At 39.6% G+C, this 22,355-nt stretch overlaps 1 protein-coding gene across 4 annotated transcripts in view; it reads left to right on the top strand.

Moving 5' to 3' along the window:
• Positions 1-22,355, top strand: part of arfgef1 (ADP-ribosylation factor guanine nucleotide-exchange factor 1 (brefeldin A-inhibited)) — a 78,626-nt gene that overhangs the window by 39,379 nt on the left and 16,892 nt on the right. For 2 of the 4 annotated variants that reach the window (XM_072688842.1, XM_072688840.1), the window contains 20 exons: positions 3,030-3,285; positions 4,451-4,567; positions 5,349-5,539; positions 6,374-6,507; positions 9,066-9,300; positions 9,697-9,796; positions 9,909-10,048; positions 10,603-10,711; positions 14,977-15,178; positions 15,340-15,451; positions 16,777-16,982; positions 17,088-17,172; positions 17,448-17,613; positions 18,559-18,710; positions 18,847-18,975; positions 19,580-19,738; positions 21,137-21,281; positions 21,595-21,685; positions 21,780-21,820; positions 22,138-22,307. In XM_072688842.1, coding sequence (XP_072544943.1) covers positions 3,030-3,285; positions 4,451-4,567; positions 5,349-5,539; positions 6,374-6,507; positions 9,066-9,300; positions 9,697-9,796; positions 9,909-10,048; positions 10,603-10,711; positions 14,977-15,178; positions 15,340-15,451; positions 16,777-16,982; positions 17,088-17,172; positions 17,448-17,613; positions 18,559-18,710; positions 18,847-18,975; positions 19,580-19,738; positions 21,137-21,281; positions 21,595-21,685; positions 21,780-21,820; positions 22,138-22,307 — 2,940 coding nt within the window. Of the gene's footprint in view, positions 1-3,029; positions 3,286-4,450; positions 4,568-5,315; positions 5,540-6,373; positions 6,508-9,065; positions 9,301-9,696; positions 9,797-9,908; positions 10,049-10,602; positions 10,712-14,976; positions 15,179-15,339; positions 15,452-16,776; positions 16,983-17,087; positions 17,173-17,447; positions 17,614-18,558; positions 18,711-18,846; positions 18,976-19,579; positions 19,739-21,136; positions 21,282-21,594; positions 21,686-21,779; positions 21,821-22,137; positions 22,308-22,355 lie in introns of all 4 variants that reach the window. The other 2 variants (XM_072688841.1, XM_072688839.1) reach the window with 1 other exon arrangement.

The following is a 22,355-nucleotide window of genomic DNA, read 5'->3' as shown; positions in this document are numbered from 1 at the left end:
CTCTAATAAATAAAGTCAGTGGTCAGTGAGTGTTTTTACTGTAAAACACTATATAACATTATAATAAACACAAATAAACATAAAGTCAGTGGTCAGTGAGTGTGTTTACTGTAAAACACTATATAACATTATAATAAACACAAATAAACATAGTCAGTGGTCAGTGAGTGTGTTTACTGTAAAACACTATATAACATTATAATAAACACAAATAAACATAAAGTCAGTGGTCAGTGAGTGTGTTTACTGTAAAACTCTATATAACATTAGAATAAATCCACATAAACATAAAGTCAGTGGTCAGAATGTGCTTTTGGTCAATGCAGGTAATATGTTGATTAGAAAAAAGATTAGTCAAGTTAAAGGTAGCTTGTATGTTAGTAGAATGATTTGTTTCCATTTATGTTTTCCACACATTGAAGCCTTGCTGAACTGTAAACACTTGTGTGAGCTCAGAACAGTTCCGTATATTTTTTCATATCAGTACAACCAAGCATTAGCTACTGATAGCTAATCAGCCACCTCAAGCTTTTACTTCAATAGCTGTGCACAATAAACATAATCCAAAATAATTATCCATCCCTTAATCATCAGCTAAAATGATAGGATTGAGACAGGGCTACTTTTGTGGGAAGTAAGCTTGAATCCACATAAACCAGCTGTGTGCTCGTGTGTTTTTGCCTGAACGGTAGTTTGACAGTTTTCTTTCTTAAACTTATTTACATATTTTTGCATAATTTTTTACATATTACACGTGATGTTTCCAAACTGGATGTTCTCACATGTTTAACAAATGTGTAATTGCCACATGCTAGTTATATTTCACAGCTCTGTCAGGTTGAATAGGAGAATAGGAGGTAAAATGGTGCTAGCTGGTCTAAGGCCTTCACGAGGCTGTGTGCTAAACGTTGCCTTGCCTTGGTCGTTCACACCTCCAGCGCTTCCACCCACGCAAGGTGAAAAGGACAAACAGGTCAAAGAGAAAGGAATGCCAAACGTTCTCATTCCTCCTGTAATTGTGCTGACTCACCCACACAGAACAACAGCACATGCATGATAATATTGATATTGGGTTTTATTTATGAGCTGAAGAAGCCTGTAATTGAGAACTCAAGTTCCTCACACTCTACATAACTTACACTAGTTTCACGGTCACGAAATAAAAAGACTGTCGGGAAGAGGTTCAAACTAGCAGTGATTTGTCAAGTTTAAAAAAGATAACGTAAGTATAAAGTAAGGTCAAAGCCAGACAAAAGCATTTCTTTGATCATTATTAATTGTCAGTTTTCTATCGACACCTTATTTTATAATATTTTACAGTGTTTTTCCTCTCTGTCTGGCTAACTACATTACTGTGCAGTTGGCTAGGTAGAGGTGATTAACGTCATTGTAGTGATGTCTCCGGTTAGGTATTGCATTTTTGCTGGCCCCTCTAAACATTTTAATAGACAAAAAATGTTTTGGTTCAGAAATCTGATAAAAATACATAAAAAAATACGTAGTAAATGCTCAGATGACCCCACGCATTAACTGGTTTTTGTATTCTGGCAAATTATTTAAAACCATTAATGTCAAATCTATATCATCTATTCTCATTATTAAATGTTATTTTTAATATAATATTAACAATACAATATTTAGGTCAGATCTTGTATTGTGGTTTTTATAAACAGCATTAAGCCACACAAGGCCATGTTAGACATTCTGCTTTGCTTTGTATCATACACAACACTGGTGCAAAAATCACTACCACACAGCCTCTCCTGGCTTATTGCTTTCTTACCCCCCTTACCCACCCCCCACCCCATTTTGCCCGTTGCATGTATATTACTTATGATCATTTTCAGTTACTGGCCTCACCACTGTTTCACAAATGTGACCTCCATTGTGTGAATCCACCTGTGTTAGTGTGTTTGAGTGAAGACTGAGAGTCTTCAAGGCATCAGTTCACCCCTCATCAGATCAAGCATGACTGCTCTGCTCTTGCTAAGACCAGCTCATTAGTTCGGTTGCATGCAGTCAGCCAGACTTTTGGTTCCTGTAAACTTTAGGTGCATATTTTACTCCCAGACTACGAAGACTGCTACAAGATCCCAGCCTCATCTTTGGTTCTTCCTTGCATTGTGCTGCTGGAGAACAGGGATGCACGGATATGGAATTTTTGGGCCGATAACGATAACCGATAATTAACTACAGATATCTGATAGTAACTAGTTTGGTTTCCGCAGTTCCCCAGTACTGTTTTTTTTTTACCTTTCTATGTTCACATCATAGTATGTTTACATCTTTTCAAGTATATTTACATTTTAGGTACATGATTACGTTCTATTTTCTATTTCTGAACGTTCTGTCCCTGTTTGGGTCTGTTACACGGTTCAGCTCCTAGACTGCTTGGTGAGCGGTCAGACTTCTTACTTTGGAGTTTTAGCTTCTTTTTTTTTTTATTGTAGACCAAAGAGAAGAACTGACGTGTTTAGGCTAATGAGAAGAACCAAGAAGTTCCAGTGCATTAGCTGCTACTTTTACTGTTACTACAGTTATTTCACAAAAGCAGCAATAATTATACTTGAGTATGGGTTTTAAGCTACACTATACAGCTCTAACCAAAACGTTTACATTAGATGTGAAAAATTAGCCTATTAACTCTTATTGTTGCTATGCATTTTAGAGAATTCTGCAATTATGGAACGCCCACCGCTAAGCATGTGTAAGGCAAAAGTTATCGGTGTTAATTATCGGTGCATAAAATACCAGACTCCACTGTATATCGTGCACCCCCACTGGAGAGCATTTAGTATCATTTCCAAATGCAAACGTTTGCTTTCCCGTGCGGAGAAGTGAATGCTCGGCAGCTTGTGCTTTTGGGGGTCGGCCCAGGGGAGTGATGGAGTGTTTAGCGGGCTGTAAGTGAAGCATGTGTCTGTTTAAACTGAGTCTTTGTGTGTGTGTGTGTGTGTGTGTGTGTGTGTGTGTGTGTGTGTGTGTGTGTGTGTATGTGTGTGTGTGTGTGTGTGTTTGTGTTTGTTCAGCTCCAGGAGGCTAAGCAGATGGAGAGAGAGAGGCACCGGCAGCATTCTCCGCTTAGCCAGCAGGAGCCTGAATCGCCACAGCTGCAGCCGGACACCAAGGCCAAAGGCCAGGAGGCTAACGGAGGGCTTCAGGGCAGCAAAACCGAGCAACAGGGATCACCTCCCTATGAGAGTCCAGAACCCGAGAATGGCTCGGACTTTGGCCCAGCGGAGAACGAGCAGACGGAGGCAGACCAGGCCACGGCCGCAGCTCAGAGTAATACTCAACTCTGCTTTATTTGCACAGCATGTTTAGTAGAGTCCTGGTCTTGGTCTAGGTGTTCTCTGAAAAAACTTTAGTCTTTGATGTTTTGTTTTTAGTCTTTAATGTTTTTAATGTCCCATTAAAATCAAACGTGTGTGGTCTCTTTCTGACAGTAGATGCTGTACTTTGGCTTCAGTTGTGGCATGAGCTACCTGTCGATCCCATGATAACATTTTAGGATTGCTGAAGACTTCCTTATGTATTGTGTTTACTGCTGTTGGACAGAACTTTCTAGGATGGCCTGAACTGGCCGTGTTGGCTGTTGTAACCCTGTTGTAGAAATCTACCGTTCCACTCCCCACAAAATCATTTACATGTGTTCAGAGATCTTTTTAAAGCCCTTCCCAGACTCATATGCATCTAGAACCTTCGTTCTGAAGGCCTCAGAGCTCATTGGTGCGGGCCATGATAATAACACTCATTTACCAATCAAGAGCAAACCAAGCGAAATGTCTGAAGTTTCCTAATCATCTGCATCTGATGTGGTGCACCTGATTCCTGTTTTAGGGATTTAAAGCAGTATTAAATGTATTTTGGTTTCCTCAAATATTATTTTTTTTTATTATTTTATATTTTATAAAGATATATCTTTAGTTTTATGTGTTTAGTTATATTACTCCATCTCCTAACATTGCTAAATGAGGATCAAAGATCCATTAGTTTGTTATTTAGCAGCAAATCAGTATAGTGACTGTTTATTGATATCATTAAAATACACATCATAACATAATAATAAACAATATATAGCATCTATGTATGTGTTTTTAATTATCCATCTCCATCATAAAAAAAGCAGTAGTCTCTGTGACGGTGTAGTGTAGTGACTGTGGTTTCTCTGTAATCTGTGACTGCTATTGCAAATCTGTGTCAGTGGCTCGACTCTATTACGTAAGGGCCTAATAGCACCATTTTCTTGCTGTTGATCATTTGGTTGGAGGCGATCACCAGACCCAGTTAATACTGTGCTTATTAGAAGCAGAATTGGAAAATCAATGGTGTAAGCTAGACCGTGATAACGCTGAGCGAAGGGGGCCACAAATACCTTTCACTGTAAATAAGCAGAATGCTTTCTTTGCAAAAAATAATAAAAATGGACACATGCGTTTCTGTGGTGTAGGTGCAGCGGAGCAGGCAACAGAAGCTACTGAAGAAGAGGAGAGCCCGAATTATGAAGAGAAAGCTCAGGAGATAGTGCAGAGCATATTGCAAGAGGTTGTGAACACTGTGGCTGGAGGTAAGCCCTGTCAGTATGTTATTAGATAATATTTAGACTCTTGGTCTGTAGCTTTTCCGTCTTGGAGCAAACATCTTCTGCAGTGTTTGAGAGCCATCATAGTGCTCTCATAGTTGATTTCCAGTCTCTAGAGTCAGTATTATTTGTTTGCCCTTTTGTAATTATAGGTGCTTGATATTGTTCTTTGAATGATGCCATAGAATAAAGAAGTCATAAAGAGGGTGCATAATAGAGATGTGTGAGTATTTAGACATTTGAAGGGTCTGAAACCAAGGTCCAGAAGGCTTGGTAACATTGTGTTAAATTAGAACTAAAATCGGACACTTCAGGAGGGCGGCCCTTCAGTAACATGCCTGTTTCTTAGAGGTGGCTCATAAAGATGCATCCGTGCACTGTGATTCATATTTCTGTAGGTGAACAGATTCAGCTGCATCTATTTTGGTTGGTTAGCATTCATTATAATAGATTTTAATAATATTCAGTAAAACATATGCATTTTTGGCCAAACTATTTTATTGTCTGTATTCCATTACAATGCACCTAGTTGCCCCTCCTGTCGCATTTGTGTGTATATAGTATATTTTGAACAGTAATTCAGAATCGTAGCACAATTCCATGATTTCATGACTCATTTAAGCATTTTCAATCAAGTAAAATCAGGTCAGAGATTTATATTCCCACCGTAAACTAGTGCTCTCTGCACAGCGGATGCCTTTTTGATATCTATGCATTTCAAACCACCCCAAAGGACACTGCCTGGACCCTGTTCATCTGTGTTCAGATGCCAAGGAGAGCGGAGGAGGGGAAGCGGAGTCAGCTGAGGTCACGCCCAATTCTCTGGAGGAGGAGGCGGGTCTGGGAAGCGACAACGAGAACGTCCATGCTAACGGCATCCCGGGAACCCCCATCTCTGCCAGCTTCACTCCGTCCCTGCCTGACGACAGGCTGTCTGTCTCCTCCAACGACACTCAGGTGAGCTTCCGCTCAGCTTCTGTCTGCAACGTGTGGAATTTAATCGACGGGCTGGGAGGGAGAATGTATCTATGGAGTTTCCCCAAGTTCCCACAGATAGTCAGACTGAAAGATTATGACCCAGGTGCTCACGTGTGTGTGTGAGAGAGAGAGAGAGGGAGAGAGACACTTACGGCCGTGTCTGTTAGCAGGTTTTGTTATTCCATTAGCGTGTATTACAGAGTTGGACAGTTACAAAAGCCTATTCATGCTATTATAGTAGTTATACTGTAAAACTTTCATAAACTGCAGATTCATACTGGATTAAAATCATTTAACATGAATTACTGTCTAGCCTGTAAAAAAAAAAGACACTGCAGGTTCATACTGGAGAAAATCTCTGCAGTTATTACTGTCAGACTGAAAAAATGAAGACACTGCAGGTTCACACTGGATTCAAACCATACAACAGTTATTTCTGTCAGAATATAGAAATTTGACACAGCAGATTCATATTGGATTAAAATAGCTCCACTGTTATTAATTTACATGCAAAAATTCATACTGGATTAACTAAAACTATACACACTTAAATCACTTCAGTCATTACAGTCTTCACACACTTCAGATAAATCCTGGATTCATATTTATTATTTATATTTAATCACATTTAAACATATTTACACATTGTAGATTTTATAGTTTGAATATTAAAACTACATGTACTGTAGATTCATACTGAATAGATATATTCTTATTTTGCTGATTAGTTGAATCTGGTGTTTTAGAGCCTGGGCTGGAGTATATAATGGTATAGGCCAAAGTGTGTAATACAACCTTTTCTATCCTTTGCAGGAATCTGGTGCTCCTACGGGTCCAGCACCGGGTGCAAAGTTTTCACACATTCTGCAAAAGGATGCCTTCCTTGTGTTCCGCTCTCTCTGCAAGTTGTCCATGAAGCCCCTTTCGGACGGTCCCCCAGATCCAAAGTAAGCCTTCTTTTCTAATGATTGAAGCAATGGTTTAGCAAAGATTTGGGATTTAAGCTTGAATTGTTGCTTGAGTTATCTAAGGAGGAAAAACTGATTGGAATGACACTTCGGTATTATAGAGGGTTTGCCAATTGGGTTACAATCTGAGAAAAATCCGATTTTGAGAAACCAATAGCATGGCTCGTGAAACAGGAATTTTCAACCTGCTTTCACAGTATAATTTAATTCAACACCAGCAAATTTCATATTCCATTGTGTTGGACTGTAACAGAGTTGTGACAGACACTGCTGATAGATGTTTTACCCTGCATGTTTTATACCACTACCTTGACTCCTGTTTGTTAACAGTTCACATCCTCAAGTTTGAATCTAGTTGTACTGTCCATGGCCTGGTCACAGGGTTATAGGGTTGACGGGAAGAACAGGTGCTGTTTCTGATCCACTCGTACCAGCACATCACATACTAACATGACTCCACCATGTCAGTGTCGCTGCAGTACTGAGAATGACGCACCACCCAAATACTACCTGCTCTGTGGTGGTGCTGTGGGGTCCTGACCATTGAAGAACAGGGTAAAAAGGAGGCTAATAAAATATGCAAAGAAACAGTTGGACTACAGTCTGTAATTGTAGAAATACACAGTGCTCCTATATGGTAAGTGGAGCTGATGGGTAGGATATATAGCTGCTACATGAACAGTCTCTCTCTCTCTCTCTCTCTCTCCAACCATTTACCCCAGATAAAATGGGAAGCATTTTTTGCACAAAGCATTTGCACTAATAACTTTACTACCTCACTGGACTCAATATTTATACACACTGCAGAATTTGCACACTACCGGTAATTATTCATTATTCTCTGTCTGTACTGTGTTGTGTTGTCTGTCCGCACTTGTTTGTGTTGCACTTGTGTTTTGTATGCACTGTCTATGTTGCACCGTGGTCTTGGAGGAACGTTGTTTCGTTTCACTGTGTACTCTGTATGTAGTTGAAATGACAATAAAACCCACTTGACTTGACTTGACTTGACTAAATAAACCAAAATACGGTAAAATACAATTCATGGAGCGCTTTTATTCCGATATGCCTCCTACCCCTCCTTCCAGAGAGAGATAGAGGCACTTGTTCATCCCTGCCTGTTATCAGAGACAGTGGGGAGAAAGGCTGTGGCAGCTCAGTATTGATTTCTTTATGTTCGAGGGACAGAGAGCCCTTTCACTTTTGCAGATTTACATCAGGGTTGCTCTGAGAGACAGTGTGAGGGCTGGGCCAAAAACGATGCTTGTCAACGTCGCTGTGGTGAAAAGGAAGCTGGCCTGCCCGCTCTGCTTTTGATCTGGCTGCTTTAAAGATTTCCCACAATGATACACTTATAGCCAAGTCCGCCGTAGGGTTTCGGTGTTCGGAATAAATCATTTGTCAAGCATTTACTTAATGTGTTCATTTTGTGCTGTGTCTTATTGTTTTCCATGAAGCCAGTGTGCTTGTGCTTTGCTATTCATGGTATATTCATATTTTCCTTGATTTTATATATATATATATATATATATATATATATATATATATATATATATATAAAATACACCCTAGAGGCTGCTTACTTATCCTGGAATAAATTGATTTATGGCCGTTTAGTTCCGGCTCCAGAGAAAAGCCGCTTTCATTTCAATATGTGGAATCGCATTTGCCGTGTCATGTTATTTTATGACTGTTTATTAAAAAAATATATGTATAAAAAAAAATATATATATATATGGAAAACTGGGGATGTTTTGTGTATATTATCCTTAGTATATTATTCTTTGCTGAATCAAAAGGCTAATGTGTAGTAGTTAGCTGTACTCCTCACTTCAAAATAAACATTTAATTGGTCTACATCAGAATTTAGGCACAACATTAGCTAATTAGCACATTTTCCGGCCCTTTAAACCTTTGGATGTGTAAGAGTGGAGTCTCGGTTTAATATAGGGTTATCTGAGGGTTAAGTTAAGGGTTATTGTTAGGGTTGTGTTGAGGCATTTTACTGTTGTTTCAAACCAAAAGACTAATTTTCTCTTCTATATAGAGCCTTTTTTGCCTAGAGTGTGTAGTACAGTTTCTGTAATAAAACCTGTTATACACCAATTAGCATTGTGCAAGTTGCATGGCCAAGTCGTCACAAACTTGCCTCAAATAGTATCAAAACAGGGCTAGGGGGATGAAATGCAGACTTTCGAACGGCTGCTGCTGCTGTTTTTCTCTATGCAGAATACATCTTCTCTGTTTTAATAGATAACAGCGTGTCCTACGCTGTCGGAAACCACAAGAGCAAGCCTGTTAGAGATAACTGAACAACTCCATATGGCGTGATGATTTGGGCATGCAGTTTGCATGATGCTGATTGGTGGGCTACAAGATTCCCTTGCTTGCTATTCACATTAGCCTTGGAACTCCAGCGCAAAACTGAAGGAGCAATCTTCAGACACCAGACGTGGTCTTGGTTGACCGATTACATTTGCATTAAGGAGAAAAGTATTTACATTTGGTTGACCGAACCCTGCTTTTTTTGTCTCCAGGTCGCACGAGCTGCGCTCCAAGGTGCTCTCTCTGCAGCTGCTGCTGTCCATCCTGCAGAACGCAGGGCCCATCTTCAAGACCAACGAGATGTTCATCAACGCCATCAAGCAGTATCTGTGTGTGGCGCTGTCCAAAAATGGCGTCTCCTCCGTCCCAGAAGTCTTTGAGCTCTCGCTGTCCATCTTCCTCACCTTGCTGTCCAACTTCAAAACCCATCTCAAGATGCAAATTGAGGTGCCTGAACTCTGTCCTCCTTCCGCTCATAAAGCATTCATGTGTGTTCTGCTGCCATTAGCCTGCGGAGCAGCTCTCTGGCAGTGTAGATTTATCCTAGTCGTTGGCTTATTATGGCTGTGTAATTCTGTCCCAGAATGAGTAAGCGTGTGTGCGCAAGACTCAGTCATACCTAATCACTCTGAGGATTTATCATCATCAGCATCCACGTTCATTCAGTAGCAAAACTTTTCAATTTCTATTCAATCACCTAGTCAGCGCTGCACTTTTTCAGTGCTATTATTCTTTTATTATTCTTTAATATCAGTTTCATTTTGATTTGAGAGCTTTGAGAGACCGTTTTGGAGCTACTTGGTGTCGTAAGTGCGGGACTAACTCACTGTATCTTTTCCTCAGGTGTTTTTCAAAGAGATTTTCCTCTACATCCTAGAGACGTCCACAAGCTCATATGACCACAAATGGATGGTCATTCAGACCCTCACTAGAATATGTGCTGGTACGGAGCACTTTCTTTTACCTTTCATTTAGTTTCCAGTTTAGAGCATTAAGAGTTTTTCCAAAGCTTGGATTTCATGTCGTTAACTGTCTGGTCTCCCTTGCTGCTGCAGATGCCCAGAGCGTGGTGGATATCTATGTGAATTATGACTGTGACCTGAATGCTGCTAATATATTTGAGAGGCTAGTGAATGACCTGTCCAAGATTGCACAGGGCAGAGGAGGCCATGAGCTGGGCACGACCCCACTGCAGGTACATCTGATCATTTGTCACAGTGACTGTGATATTTTAACAGTGGGCACAACCTCAGCCATGTCCAGGTCTGGTTGGCAAGGGCTTTCTATCATTGATTGACACATCATTGAGATTCTCAGTTCTTGGGTCCCTCTACATTTGAAATGCCCTCTATAGGTTATCTACTGGTGTTCTATAAGTGTCAGGTATCCATCTGGTGAAACATAGAAGATAGATACCTCAGATAGGGCTATCTGAGGGTTAAGTTGAGGGTTATTGTTAGAGTTGTGTTGAGCCTCAAACTATTAGTTTAATATATTGTTTAATATAGTTTAATATATTGGAAAAAAACTAAACACACGCTGCACACCCTGTATGGACTACTTTTTCCTCATTTTATTCATTTTTATATTTATCAATTTTTTATATTTTTTAAATTAACAATATTTGTGTTTAATTATTTTGAGGATTTGTTAACGTCTTGTCACTTAGAAAATCAACAGAATTGATGGAACGGTGGAAGGAAAACCTATTTATATGATATGTTATGATCTATGATCTCTAATGTGCAGGAGCTCACCTTGAGAAAAAAAGGTCTGGAGTGTCTGGTCTCCATCCTCAAGTGCATGGTTGAGTGGAGCAAGGATCAATATGTGAACCCCAATTCACAGACCAGCCTCGGTAAGCAATCCACCCATTAGCTTCCCCTTTTACCCCAGCTTCTTCTTAGTATTCAAGACTCAGCGTGGACAATATGACGAAGTGACATTTGATCAAGATGAAATATGTGTCTGTAAGCATTCTGAGCTTATTTCAAACGATTTAGGCTTTGTTTAGCCATTTACAGTTTATTGTATGTGTGATGTTTAGCACTTTTGTGCTGCAACTGGCATGTATGGGGCAGTGTGGAAGATACAGTAGCCTGTGAAAACTAGTGTTTCTTGATTTTTAAGCAAACTTCATTTATTGAGTTAAATATGTGTAATTATAGTTGATGAATAAAAGTGGCATCATGTGTTTATTTGATTGCCTATAATGCTCTATAATGTTCAGAAAATACGCATGCTCATTCTGATACACTGTAATACACTACAGGAACAATCTGGGGCGAAATGACATGTTATTTTCTCCATAAAAGCCTCATTTGTTGCACAGACTGAACATGCCTGGTTGAAGCAGCAGATTGAAAGCACCTAAAGAAAGCATAATAGTTAAATTATTACGCTATGAGAAGTTAAAGAATTATAGAAGGTTAGGTGAGTTGCATGAGCTGAAGCCTGTAGCCATGTTTGAGGAAGATTCAGTGTCTCAGAGAAAGCCCCGATTGGTGCGATGCCTGTGGCAGGCATTGTGTCTTTTTCAAACAGGCCAGAGGCTGTTGCTCATAACTCAGGGTGAGTACACAGAAGCAAAAGCAGGACTGGAGTCCATCCTGGATCAAATGCACCACTGGGTTGTGTCCAGTCGCTCTCTTCTCAGGCCAGACTGCATGGTCCTGTCCAGAGTGAGTGGAGTGGACTGGACTGGCTGGAGCAGCAGGAGAATAGTCATTTACATGCAGAGACCCCCACAGTACTGAACAATCTGCTAATGAATGTTTAAAATTCAGACAGTGTTATATTTCTTAAAGCTGTGCCAAAACAACTCTTTTTGATCTAGTCTTTAATTAAGATTTTATTGAAGATGTGAATTAGCCAATCCATATTCCACCTATAAATACATTCTTTTATAACAACTGTTGCTGCTCAACCTGGTCAAAATCCCTTTCAGGATTGCAGAAAACAATCTGTTTATTTGCAAAATATGTGGATATAGAGTGCTTTAATTGTACTTGCATCGATCTGTACTTAGTCACGTTCAGCTACATTGTCTATGAATGGTAGGTGGTTTAAGTTCATATCGTCGCATTCTGAAATTGTGTAAAATTTTGTAAAATCTGGCTGATGTTCTTTATCCTATATTGTGTCAAAACCTTGCAATAAATGGACCAATTGAAATTTTGGAGATACAAGGTTTTTATGTGATCCACAACGATATATAAAATGCTGGTAACATTCATAGAAACAGTTGATGAGGCCAAATTACAAGAGTATGTCGCTCTACAAGTAATATCAGACCATAAAAGCCGCATCAAACAGTGGATGTAAGAATGGCTGTTGGGGAATATTGACCTTGTCTGTTAAGTCTGCTTTTTGTATGTCATCATTGCTGTGTTGCTGTTTGTTCTCTGTCTCTATGGGCGCACATCAAAGGGAGAGCAGGTATTATACGAGTGGATGTGAATCTCGCTGTCCTCGTTGCTGTAGTAACTCCTGGCCTGATTAAAGGCCGGTGGTTAGCCGGTGGTGGGTTAGAGCAGCTTGCAGTAGCTATATGCATGAGATATGGCCTCTCTTAATGCTCATCTGTTGCATAAGTTATTTAGGGATCCTTTGTGTTTGTATAGTTTTGTTGTTTGTGTTGCGAAAGCTAGAATTTGGTGTTTAATGGTCGTTAATGCACTGAAAAAAGTAAATGATTGTGTTAACTAGATTCTACAGTGCATTGTTTCCACATGAATAAAAGATATTACATCCGTACAATACTGTCTTTCACTTTCGGCAGTTTTTTGCATTATTTGTGTGGAAATGCACACAACTGAATTAGAGGGGAATTCCACTTGTTTCTCCTAATTTCTTAATCATCAAGTGTGATGAGAGGAACCAGGGGTCACCATGACTAGAACACAAATATAACTTTTAACTTTTACTAAAACCACAAGTGAACCTACACCTACATCCTCCTTTCGAAGTTTAATGTGTCGATAATGGTAAAATAGTTATAAATCAAAAAAATATTTGTAATGTTAATAAGCATAACTTCACATGAATAAATTAGTAATTTTAAAAAGATAAATCATATTTCTATACAGTATAAATAAACATATTATAAACTAGGCACTAAGTTCCATTTTTGAATCTGTTTATTAGTTATTAATGTGTTTTAAGTAATGAGGATCCAATAATTCTCTATTTATACTCATAATTTTGTCCAAGTTTCTTTCTTTTGATCACAACTTTTGAAATACAAGGCATTCTTGATACTAATTATGTTATGTATAAGATTTCATTCTTGACATTCTACAGTTTTTAAAACTGTTTATTATACTGAATCGTTCTTAGAACATACTTATGTTTTTTCAGCTTCGTAGGCACACAGGATTAATGTACTTATACTTTACAAATCCTTTGTGAATTTATTTGCATTATACCACATTATCATTTCATATAGTCCCAAATGCAAACTTTTGAATTGTAGTGTAGTTGTAAAAATATCTTTGTAAGCCAAAACACCTTGCTAAACCATGTAACCCGGGTGTAGACAGTCTCTTTGACTTGACTTGATCTCTGTAAAGGAGATTTTAGAGATTTTTGGTGCCTGGTTCCCTTTACCACCGCTGTGAACAATTCTGACTCAGTAGGTTTTAACAGTATGACACACCTCACACCAAACCACTCTGAATGACATTGGTTATGTTTTGACCATTAACATCTGGAACAGTTTTGAATAAAGTGGGTGAAATTTCTCTTTAAATAAGTATCTGTTTTTTCAGTGTAGCGTAGCTGTGTGTAGTTGTGGTGTGTTTTATTACCGTTGGGAAGCAGGTTGTAGTCCCTCAGGCAGAGGTAAGAGTTAGTCTGCTAAAACAGCAGCTCTGGAAACATGAAAGCAACCTGCAGGCTCAGGTTACCGTGACGACTGCACGCTGAATGTTTTAGAGAGTTTCCGACCTGTAATCGGAGCCCACTTAGGAACAGTGTCCTCCATATACACACACACACCACGCATCAGTTGGCTTGCTTTGCAGGGCCTTTAGCTCTGTTCTGGGGACTGTCCTGTCACAGCAGGGATGTAACGATACACAAAAAATCCATATTTGATGCTATATGGTGGGATCTCAATACATTTTTTTAATTATAGCAAAAATAAGCATCTGATGATATTCCCTGTGGTCAGATTTCGATTTTTTTTTTTGCCTGCCACACCGACCGAAAATCATAACCCTACAATGCCCAGATGCTTCAATTTTTTAAAAATGTGTTCACATCGTTACACCCTCAGGTCTGTGTGTGTGTATATAAAATATATATATATATATATATATATATATATATATATATATATATATATATATATATATACACACACACACACACACACATACATGTTCTGCTGGCTTGGTATTCTTGAGGCTTCTAACTGACCTTTTGCTATGTGTTCTGCATCTCATACTGAGAGCAGAGTGCAAGGAGCCTTCAAACACACACATATACACACACACACACACACACACACACACACACACACACACACACACACACACACACACACACACAGCATTACAATGTAAGCCAGAACAATAATAAATCTTACAGTTCCCACTGCCTGTGCCGATGGGGCCTGGAGATTTACCAGCTATATTCATCTAGTTTTTATTTTATTTTATTTATTTATTTATTTTTTCGTCTCTCATTCTCGCTTTTGCTCTCGCTCTCTCATGCTTGCTTTCTTCCTCTCACTCTCTTACACTCTCTCCCTATGTTCATAGCTGTTTTTTCTTACTTTCCCTTTTCCTTTACTGTCTCGCCCTCTCATGCTCTCGCTCTCTTGCTATATCCACACTCTACTCTTTCTGCCTCTTGCTTTTTTCCCTTCTCTCTTGCTTGTGCGATCACTTTCTCCTGCTATTCAATTCTCTTTTATCCTTTTTCTCTCTCTTATGCTCTCGCATGCACAGTTTGTCCCTCTTGCCTCACTCTCTCGCTCTCCCCTCTTTTGTTGCTTTTTCCTGTTCCCTCACATTTTGTCTCTCTGTCTCTTTGCCTCACTCTCTCTCTTTCTCTTTCTCTCACTCTCTTCTTGTTCACTTAGTCTCATTTTGTCTTGCTCCCATCCTTCTCCCCCAGGCCAGGAGAAGCCTTCAGAACAGGAGCCGAACGAGTCCAAGCACCCAGAGACCATTAACCGTTATGGAAGCATTAACTCTCTGGACTCCACCGCCTCATCCGGCATCGGCAGCTACAGCACGCAGATGTCCGGCACGGACAACCCGGAACAGTTTGAGGTCCTCAAACAGCAGAAAGAGATCATCGAGCAAGGCATTGACCTGTAAGCCAACTTCCTATCGACTGGCAAGGCAAAGATGTCAGATTTAAGTGTATATAGATGTGAGATTAAGCCGTAATCCAGTAATGTTGATAATTTAAAGCTTCTGTTCTAGAGCCTAGAGGTCCTGTGCTTACTGACTGGCACCTGTGCTTCTGTTAAAGGTTCAACAAAAAACCAAAGAGGGGTATTCAATACCTGCAGGAGCAAGGCATGCTTGGAACCACCCCTGAGGACATCGCCCAGTTTTTACATCAGGAGGAGAGGCTAGATTCTGTAAGACACCAACAATCGTCTATTTACTCTACTGCCATTAAGTAAAAGTTCTTTTCTCAAGTTCAGTTTTCAGGAGATATTTCAGAGACATATCTTTAGACATATCTTAGATAGAAGATCATCCACTTACAAGAAAGTCAAAAGGGAAAATTGGAAAAAGTAAAAAAAATGATGACCCCTTACTACCATGTACACCAGCAAAACTGCCCCACCAATTAGATAAACAGCACTTTGAGAAAGAGGAGAACATCAAGCTCCACTATTGCTTCAGATCTGAAACAATCAACTGGTGTGTGTATCCATCCTTCCACTGTGAAAAGACGACTCAACACTGTAGGCCTGAAAGGATGTGGAGCTAAGACAGATCAAACTGCTGAAGCTGTTGCTGTTCTCAGAACAATAGACTAACCACTCCAGAGTCCAGACTTCATCATTGAATATCTTTGGGAGGATGGATAGTGGGAACCAGAAAATGCTCAGATCTTTTGGGCTGAACTTTGGAGGTATGTAGACATCTCCTGCAGATTTTCTGCAGAAATACTGGAAGTGAGTTTCCTGAAAAGACTGGAGGGTGTAACAATGGTAAAGCGTTGAGGTAATAATGCAATTATTGCCCCAAATGTTCTGTGAAACCAGTGTTTCTTAACCTTCTTTTGAAGAAGCCTAAGTGTTTCCAAACATCCACTCCAGAAAGATTTCGACCGAGTGTTAGCGTTGTTTTCAGCAGCCGTGCACTTGTTTGGCGGGCCTCATCACTGGCGGGCCTTAAGGGCCTCTCCATTCTGCTGGGACGCTTGTGTGTGAAAGAACTCTCATAACATCTGTTCTAAAAAAGGGAGCTTCTCCACGCCAAGCCCGCCGCCTGGTGTAAAGACTCGAGAGGACCCGCCAAGATGGGCGTTTATCACATTCTGCTCATCAAAGGAGGAAAAATGTTCATGTTTTGTGCTCGATGAATAGAGACAAGGATTTGAAATCAGACTACTTTCGTTTGATTGTCTGCTTGAAGAGGAGTGTTGCTGCTAATACTGACAATCGTGTATAGTAATACTGATTCTGCAGTTTCACTGTTGCAGTAGACAAGGGAAATCAATATCACACTTGCAAGGCTAAAAGCTATTATAGGAAAGTACCTGGCTTTCCACTCTCATGCAGCAATCACCATGAATGTTTCACTCTTTTGTTAGTATTTTTTCTAATGTTAGTGTTGTTGGACATTCCTAAGGTTCCTTAGACATTTGCATGGCACTGTATGTTTTCTACCATGTCTCATACTATCATCAGTGTATCAGTATACGAAAACCGGTTCACCTTCTGGTTTACAGATTCAAGCAGGAGAGTTTCTGGGAGACAACGATCGCTTCAACAAAGAAGTGATGTATGCCTATGTGGACCAAATGGATTTCCAGGGCAAAGACTTCGTGTCGGCCCTGCGGATGTTCCTGGAGGGCTTCCGGCTCCCTGGAGAAGCCCAGAAAATCGATCGTCTGATGGAAAAATTTGCTGCTAGATATTTAGAGTGCAACCAAGGGTGAGTGGATTTCTCCTGAGCTCATTGGAATTTAATGAAGTATTATAAATGCAGTAAGTATACAGCTATATTCATGTTTTAATGTGTTATATTTTGGCCCCATAGGCAAACACTGTTTGCTAGTGCAGACACAGCATATGTCCTCGCTTATTCAATCATCATGCTGACTACGGACCTCCACAGTCCACAGGTGAGGACGCCTCTTTGTCTGTTTGGTCTTTTCCTGCTGATCTTTTTACTTCAGTGACCTGTTTTCCCTTGTACACACAGCCTTTACTCTAACAGGTAGTTAATTCATCCTAGTCTGGGACTTCTGATGTGAAGGCCAGAGGTGTAAATAAGGAAATTCACTGGAATAGCTCAAAGTACATGCCCTCTGAAGACAAAGACGCCTATATCAACATTAAGAGATATGAATCCTCCTGAATGGTAACACATTAATACATAATTTGTTTTCTGTTTCAGGTGAAGAATAAAATGACAAAGGAGCAATACATCAAGATGAACAGAGGCATCAATGATAGCAAAGATTTGCCAGAGGAGTATTTGTCAGCCATTTATGATGAAATCGCTGGGAAGAAGATATCCATGAAGGAGACGAAGGAATTAACCCTCAAATCAAATAAACAGAGTGAGTTTTGCACTCTCTGATTGAGGTTGTCAGACATGATTTTACACTGATTGTTGTCACAGATTACTCACTTGAAGAAATGATGAAATCCTTCTCAAATCATCAACATCAGGGTCTAACATTTAGCTTTGCTAACAGCATGGAAATGGTTCTTATTCTTAAATTCGGACCTGTTGTCCCAGCTTATTAAATTAGCATGGACCAGGGGTGCGTGCTTTAAGCACACTGATAGTATCATTTCCGAGTTGTTACTGAGTGTTATAGCAAATATTTATAATATAATAACCCAGCAGAGCACCATTATTTTGTTCAGTTTTAAACTCATTATATATGATTAAAACCCAATGGTTATGCCTTTATTCAAAGGCTACTACAAAAATACTTCATAACAAATGTAAAAGCAGTGATTCATGTATTTATAAAGCAACATTTAAGAATTTATGAACAGCTTATGTTTCTATTTATATAATATGGTTACATAAAATATTTTATGAAGTAAATGACAATCTATTTGCATAAGATTCATTCAATTAAGATAACAGATATATATTTACAGAACAATGAATAAAGTCCTCTAAAATGTTTACAGTTAAATATGTATATGTAGTGATCACTAAAGTTTGAGGGCTTCAAATATTTCGTAGAACTAATATTGGATTAGCCATAGATCAATTTCATATATGGATCACATGTCTCTCACTTAAGTTTAAATATCTTGTTTAGTTTAAGAACATATTGTGTCATAATATCATCATAATCAAATCATAAATACTTAAGCTTTTTAATGCTTTTTAGTGCTTTTTAAATACTTTATTCTTATTTTTATGTAAATAGTCTTCAAATAAAGTGTTTGCCATCCCAGGAATGTAAGGAATTTTCCATGGCCAGTCAGTCTAGATAATATGATCTGAGATTGTATGTGCTGTGTTGTTGTTCTTGGGTCAGGCGTGGCCAGTGAGAAGCAACGGCGGCTACTTTACAATGTGGAAATGGAGCAGATGGCGAAGACAGCCAAGGCTCTAATGGAGGCAGTTAGCCATGTTCAGGCTCCATTTACCAGCGCCACTCACCTGGAGCATGTCAGGCCGATGTTTAAGGTGCAGCACACATACTCACATATATTTACTTATAGTTCTTCATGGACAGTAATATATTCCCCTGCAATGTCTAGCCTGCCGAGCACTGTTCAGTTCAGTGATTTTGAATTGCTGACCCATCGTTTTTTCTCCAAAGCTGGCCTGGACACCGTTTTTGGCAGCCTTCAGCGTGGGCCTGCAGGACTGTGATGACACAGAGGTGGCTTCTCTTTGCCTGGAGGGTATCCGATGTGCCATCAGAATAGCTTGCATCTTCACCATTCAGGTACAAGCTCTTTCGCAAGGGTGACCTTTTTGCCATTTGTTAAGTTTTTTTTTTTTTTTTTATGCTGGTGTTTATTTTTAAAGGGCAGTTCTTATGTCTAGGAACAACACTGTTAGGGTTCTCTGTCAGATCGTATTAAATATTCATGTCATTAATTCACACTTAATTTGGCCTAATGGCTTTTTAGCAATCTACTTTAGGACATCATAAATGTGAAAAGAGTTGTTTGAAGTGTAACACGCAAGCTGGAAGGTGTAAATGCAGTTAAACCTGTCAACCTGCATCTAGTTTGTCATTATCTATCCATTGAGATCACAGTTTATCACAAAACATCCCACAGGGTTCCATGTTAGGGCCATTTGTGTTTTTTGCATTTGTATAGTTTCTCATTGACAATTTATAGGAAGTGTGGGTTGTAATGTAACTATCATGCCGATAATATGAAAATCTGTTATTCCACTAAAACTTACATGACTGTATAATTTACAAATTAGTGCAAATGTGTGCTTATTTTGCTTCTCTTGTCTTTAAACTAGCTTGCACTGTCTTTTTGAACACTTTTGATTCATTATTAATATTGTGCTGAATGTTGTCTTGGTCCCAGCTGGAGCGAGACGCATATGTGCAAGCCTTGGCTCGCTTCACTTTACTCACGGCTAGCTCAGGCATCACCGAGATGAAGCAGAAGAACATTGACACCATCAAAACCCTCATCACAGTGGCTCACACTGACGGGAACTATCTAGGAAACTCTTGGCATGAGGTGAGCCCTTCGCACAGCTAGCTGCTTCTGACTGTACAATTAGACCACATCTACTTCTGACTGTCCGATCAGACCAACTTGCTTCTGACTACATACGATTAGAACATATATACTTTTGACTCTTTGATTAGACCACAACTTTTTTTCCTCTCCGATTAGACCACACCTGCTTCTAACCTTACGATTAGACCACACCTGCTTCTGAGTCTGCGATTAGACCACAGCTGCTTTTGCCTCTGTGGTTAGACCACAGCTGCTTCAGACCCTACCATTTATGATTAGACCACAACAGTTTTCACCTCTGTAAGTAGACCACATCTACTTTTGACCCTGCAATTGAACCACAAGTGCTTCTGGCTCTGTGATTGGATCACAACAGCTTCCACCTCTATGAGTAGAGCACATCTACCTCTGGCCCCACGATTGGACCACAGCGGCTCTGCTCTTGTCTCTACAATTAGACCACTGGTGCTTTTGCCTCCACGCTTAGACCACAGCTGCTTCAGACCTTACCATTTATGATTAGACCACAACTGCTTCCACCTCTGTGAGTAAACCACATCTGCATCTGACTCTGCGATTGGACCACAACTGGTTCTGGCTCTGTGATTAGACCATACCTGCTTCTGACCCGAACAAGTAGACCATGCCTGCTTCTGAGCCTATGATTATCCCACAACTGCTTCTTACATTATGATTAAAACGCAACTGCAACTTTTCTCAACTATTAGTCCACATTTGCCCTTGCCTCTGCGGTAAGACCACAGCTGCTTCAGACTCTGCAATTTATGATTAGACCACAACAGCTTCTACCTCTATAAGTGGACTACATCTACTTCTGACCCTACGATGGACCACAAATGGTTCTGGCTCTATGATTTGCCCACATCTGCTTCTGATTCTATGGTTAGCTCACAACTGCTTCTGGCTCTACCAGTGTGACCACAACTACTTCTGACTCTGTAATAAGACCCCATCTACTTCTGGATCTACGATTAGACCACAGCTGCTTCTGATTCTATAATTAGACTAAAGCTACTTCTGACTCTGTGACCGCATCTACCTTTCATATTATGATAAGACCAAACCTACTTCAGACTCTATGATTAGTCCACAACTGGTTCTGACTCTATGATTAGACCACAGATATTTCTAACTCTATGGTTAGACCACAACTGCTTCTGGCTATTTTGTTAGACCACAACTAGTTGCTAATGACTATTTGAGACTTTAAGGTGGTACATCTAAATACATGTTGCCATAAGCTACTTCACAACCAGATACTTCTGAATGACTTTCCAACTGTTCATGAATAACAAATATTCACTACAGCAACCTCATAATTCTGTATTCATATTTCATTGCTCTAATTGAGAATCATTTGTGTGTTTTATTTAGATTCTGAAGTGCATTAGTCAGCTTGAGCTGGCCCAGCTCATAGGGACAGGGGTGAAGGCTCGTTACATATCTGGGACTGTTCGGGGTAAAGAGGGCTTCATCACTAGCACCAAAGAGCAGACTTCAGACGAGTACTTGGGCCTCGGTCAGTATGAACGCCTGATGATGCGTCAGTAGTCATCAGTTGTTTTGGAATGTTATAACCAAATGTTTGTAATATTATAAAGCTTTATATCTTTATAGCTATTCCATAAAAATAAACAATTGTTGTTTTCTGTATTACACACACATTTGAGATTTTTGAGGTTTTCAGAGAGTAGTACCCGTAGTTTTGTGGCATCTATGTACCTGACCTTATGTTGACAGATAATGAATATGTTTAAATGCCAATCTGTATGTGATATAAAGTGTAAATGCACCCCAGATGTTCATACTTCTGTTTTGCATTTGTGCCTCAGTTGGGGGGAATGTAGATCGTAAACAGATTGCCAGCATACAAGAATCCATCGGCGAGACTAGCTCCCAGAGTGTTGTGGTTGCTGTGGACAGGTACAGTGTTGGCTGATATGCATTGATTTGTGATGGTAATCAGTATTTCTGATTTCTGGTTTTACAATTAGTAATATGATTTTATTTATTGTAGGATATTCACAGGATCCACTAGATTGGACGGTAATGCCATCGGTGGGTATCATGTAATATAATATTCTATTATGGTTTAGCTGTACATTTTCACTGTCATATTAAAAACTCATTTGAAGACTTAAGTTTCCTTTTACACAGTGTAAACATAAAATTATATGAACCAGTAGAACCAGTAGAAATCAGATCTTGTTCCACCACCTTTATGTTACTGGAAAGTTACTGATTTATTAAACATGGAATAATATGCATGTATGTAATTCATGTGTATGTATGCATGTTAGAATTTTATTATAATTTTAAGTGATAATTTTGGAACTGTAATATTAAACTCTTACTTTCTGTCCTGGTCTCTGCAGTTGATTTTGTTCGTTGGCTCTGTGCCGTGTCAATGGATGAACTCGCCTCCCCGACGCACCCTCGTATGTTCAGCCTGCAAAAGATTGTGGAGATTTCCTACTACAACATGGGCCGCATCAGGCTCCAGTGGTCCAGGATCTGGGAGGTGATCGGAGATCATTTCAACAAAGTGAGTACAAACTAGGCCTAAATCCTCCGACCTGGCTGGATAGAATGT

Source organism: Salminus brasiliensis, chromosome 1, assembly GCF_030463535.1.
Source record: "Salminus brasiliensis chromosome 1, fSalBra1.hap2, whole genome shotgun sequence".
In the NCBI taxonomy this organism is placed as follows: Eukaryota; Metazoa; Chordata; class Actinopteri; order Characiformes; family Bryconidae; genus Salminus; species Salminus brasiliensis.
Note: the sequence above shows the minus strand (reverse complement) of the source record. Positions and strands in the feature narration are given on the sequence as shown.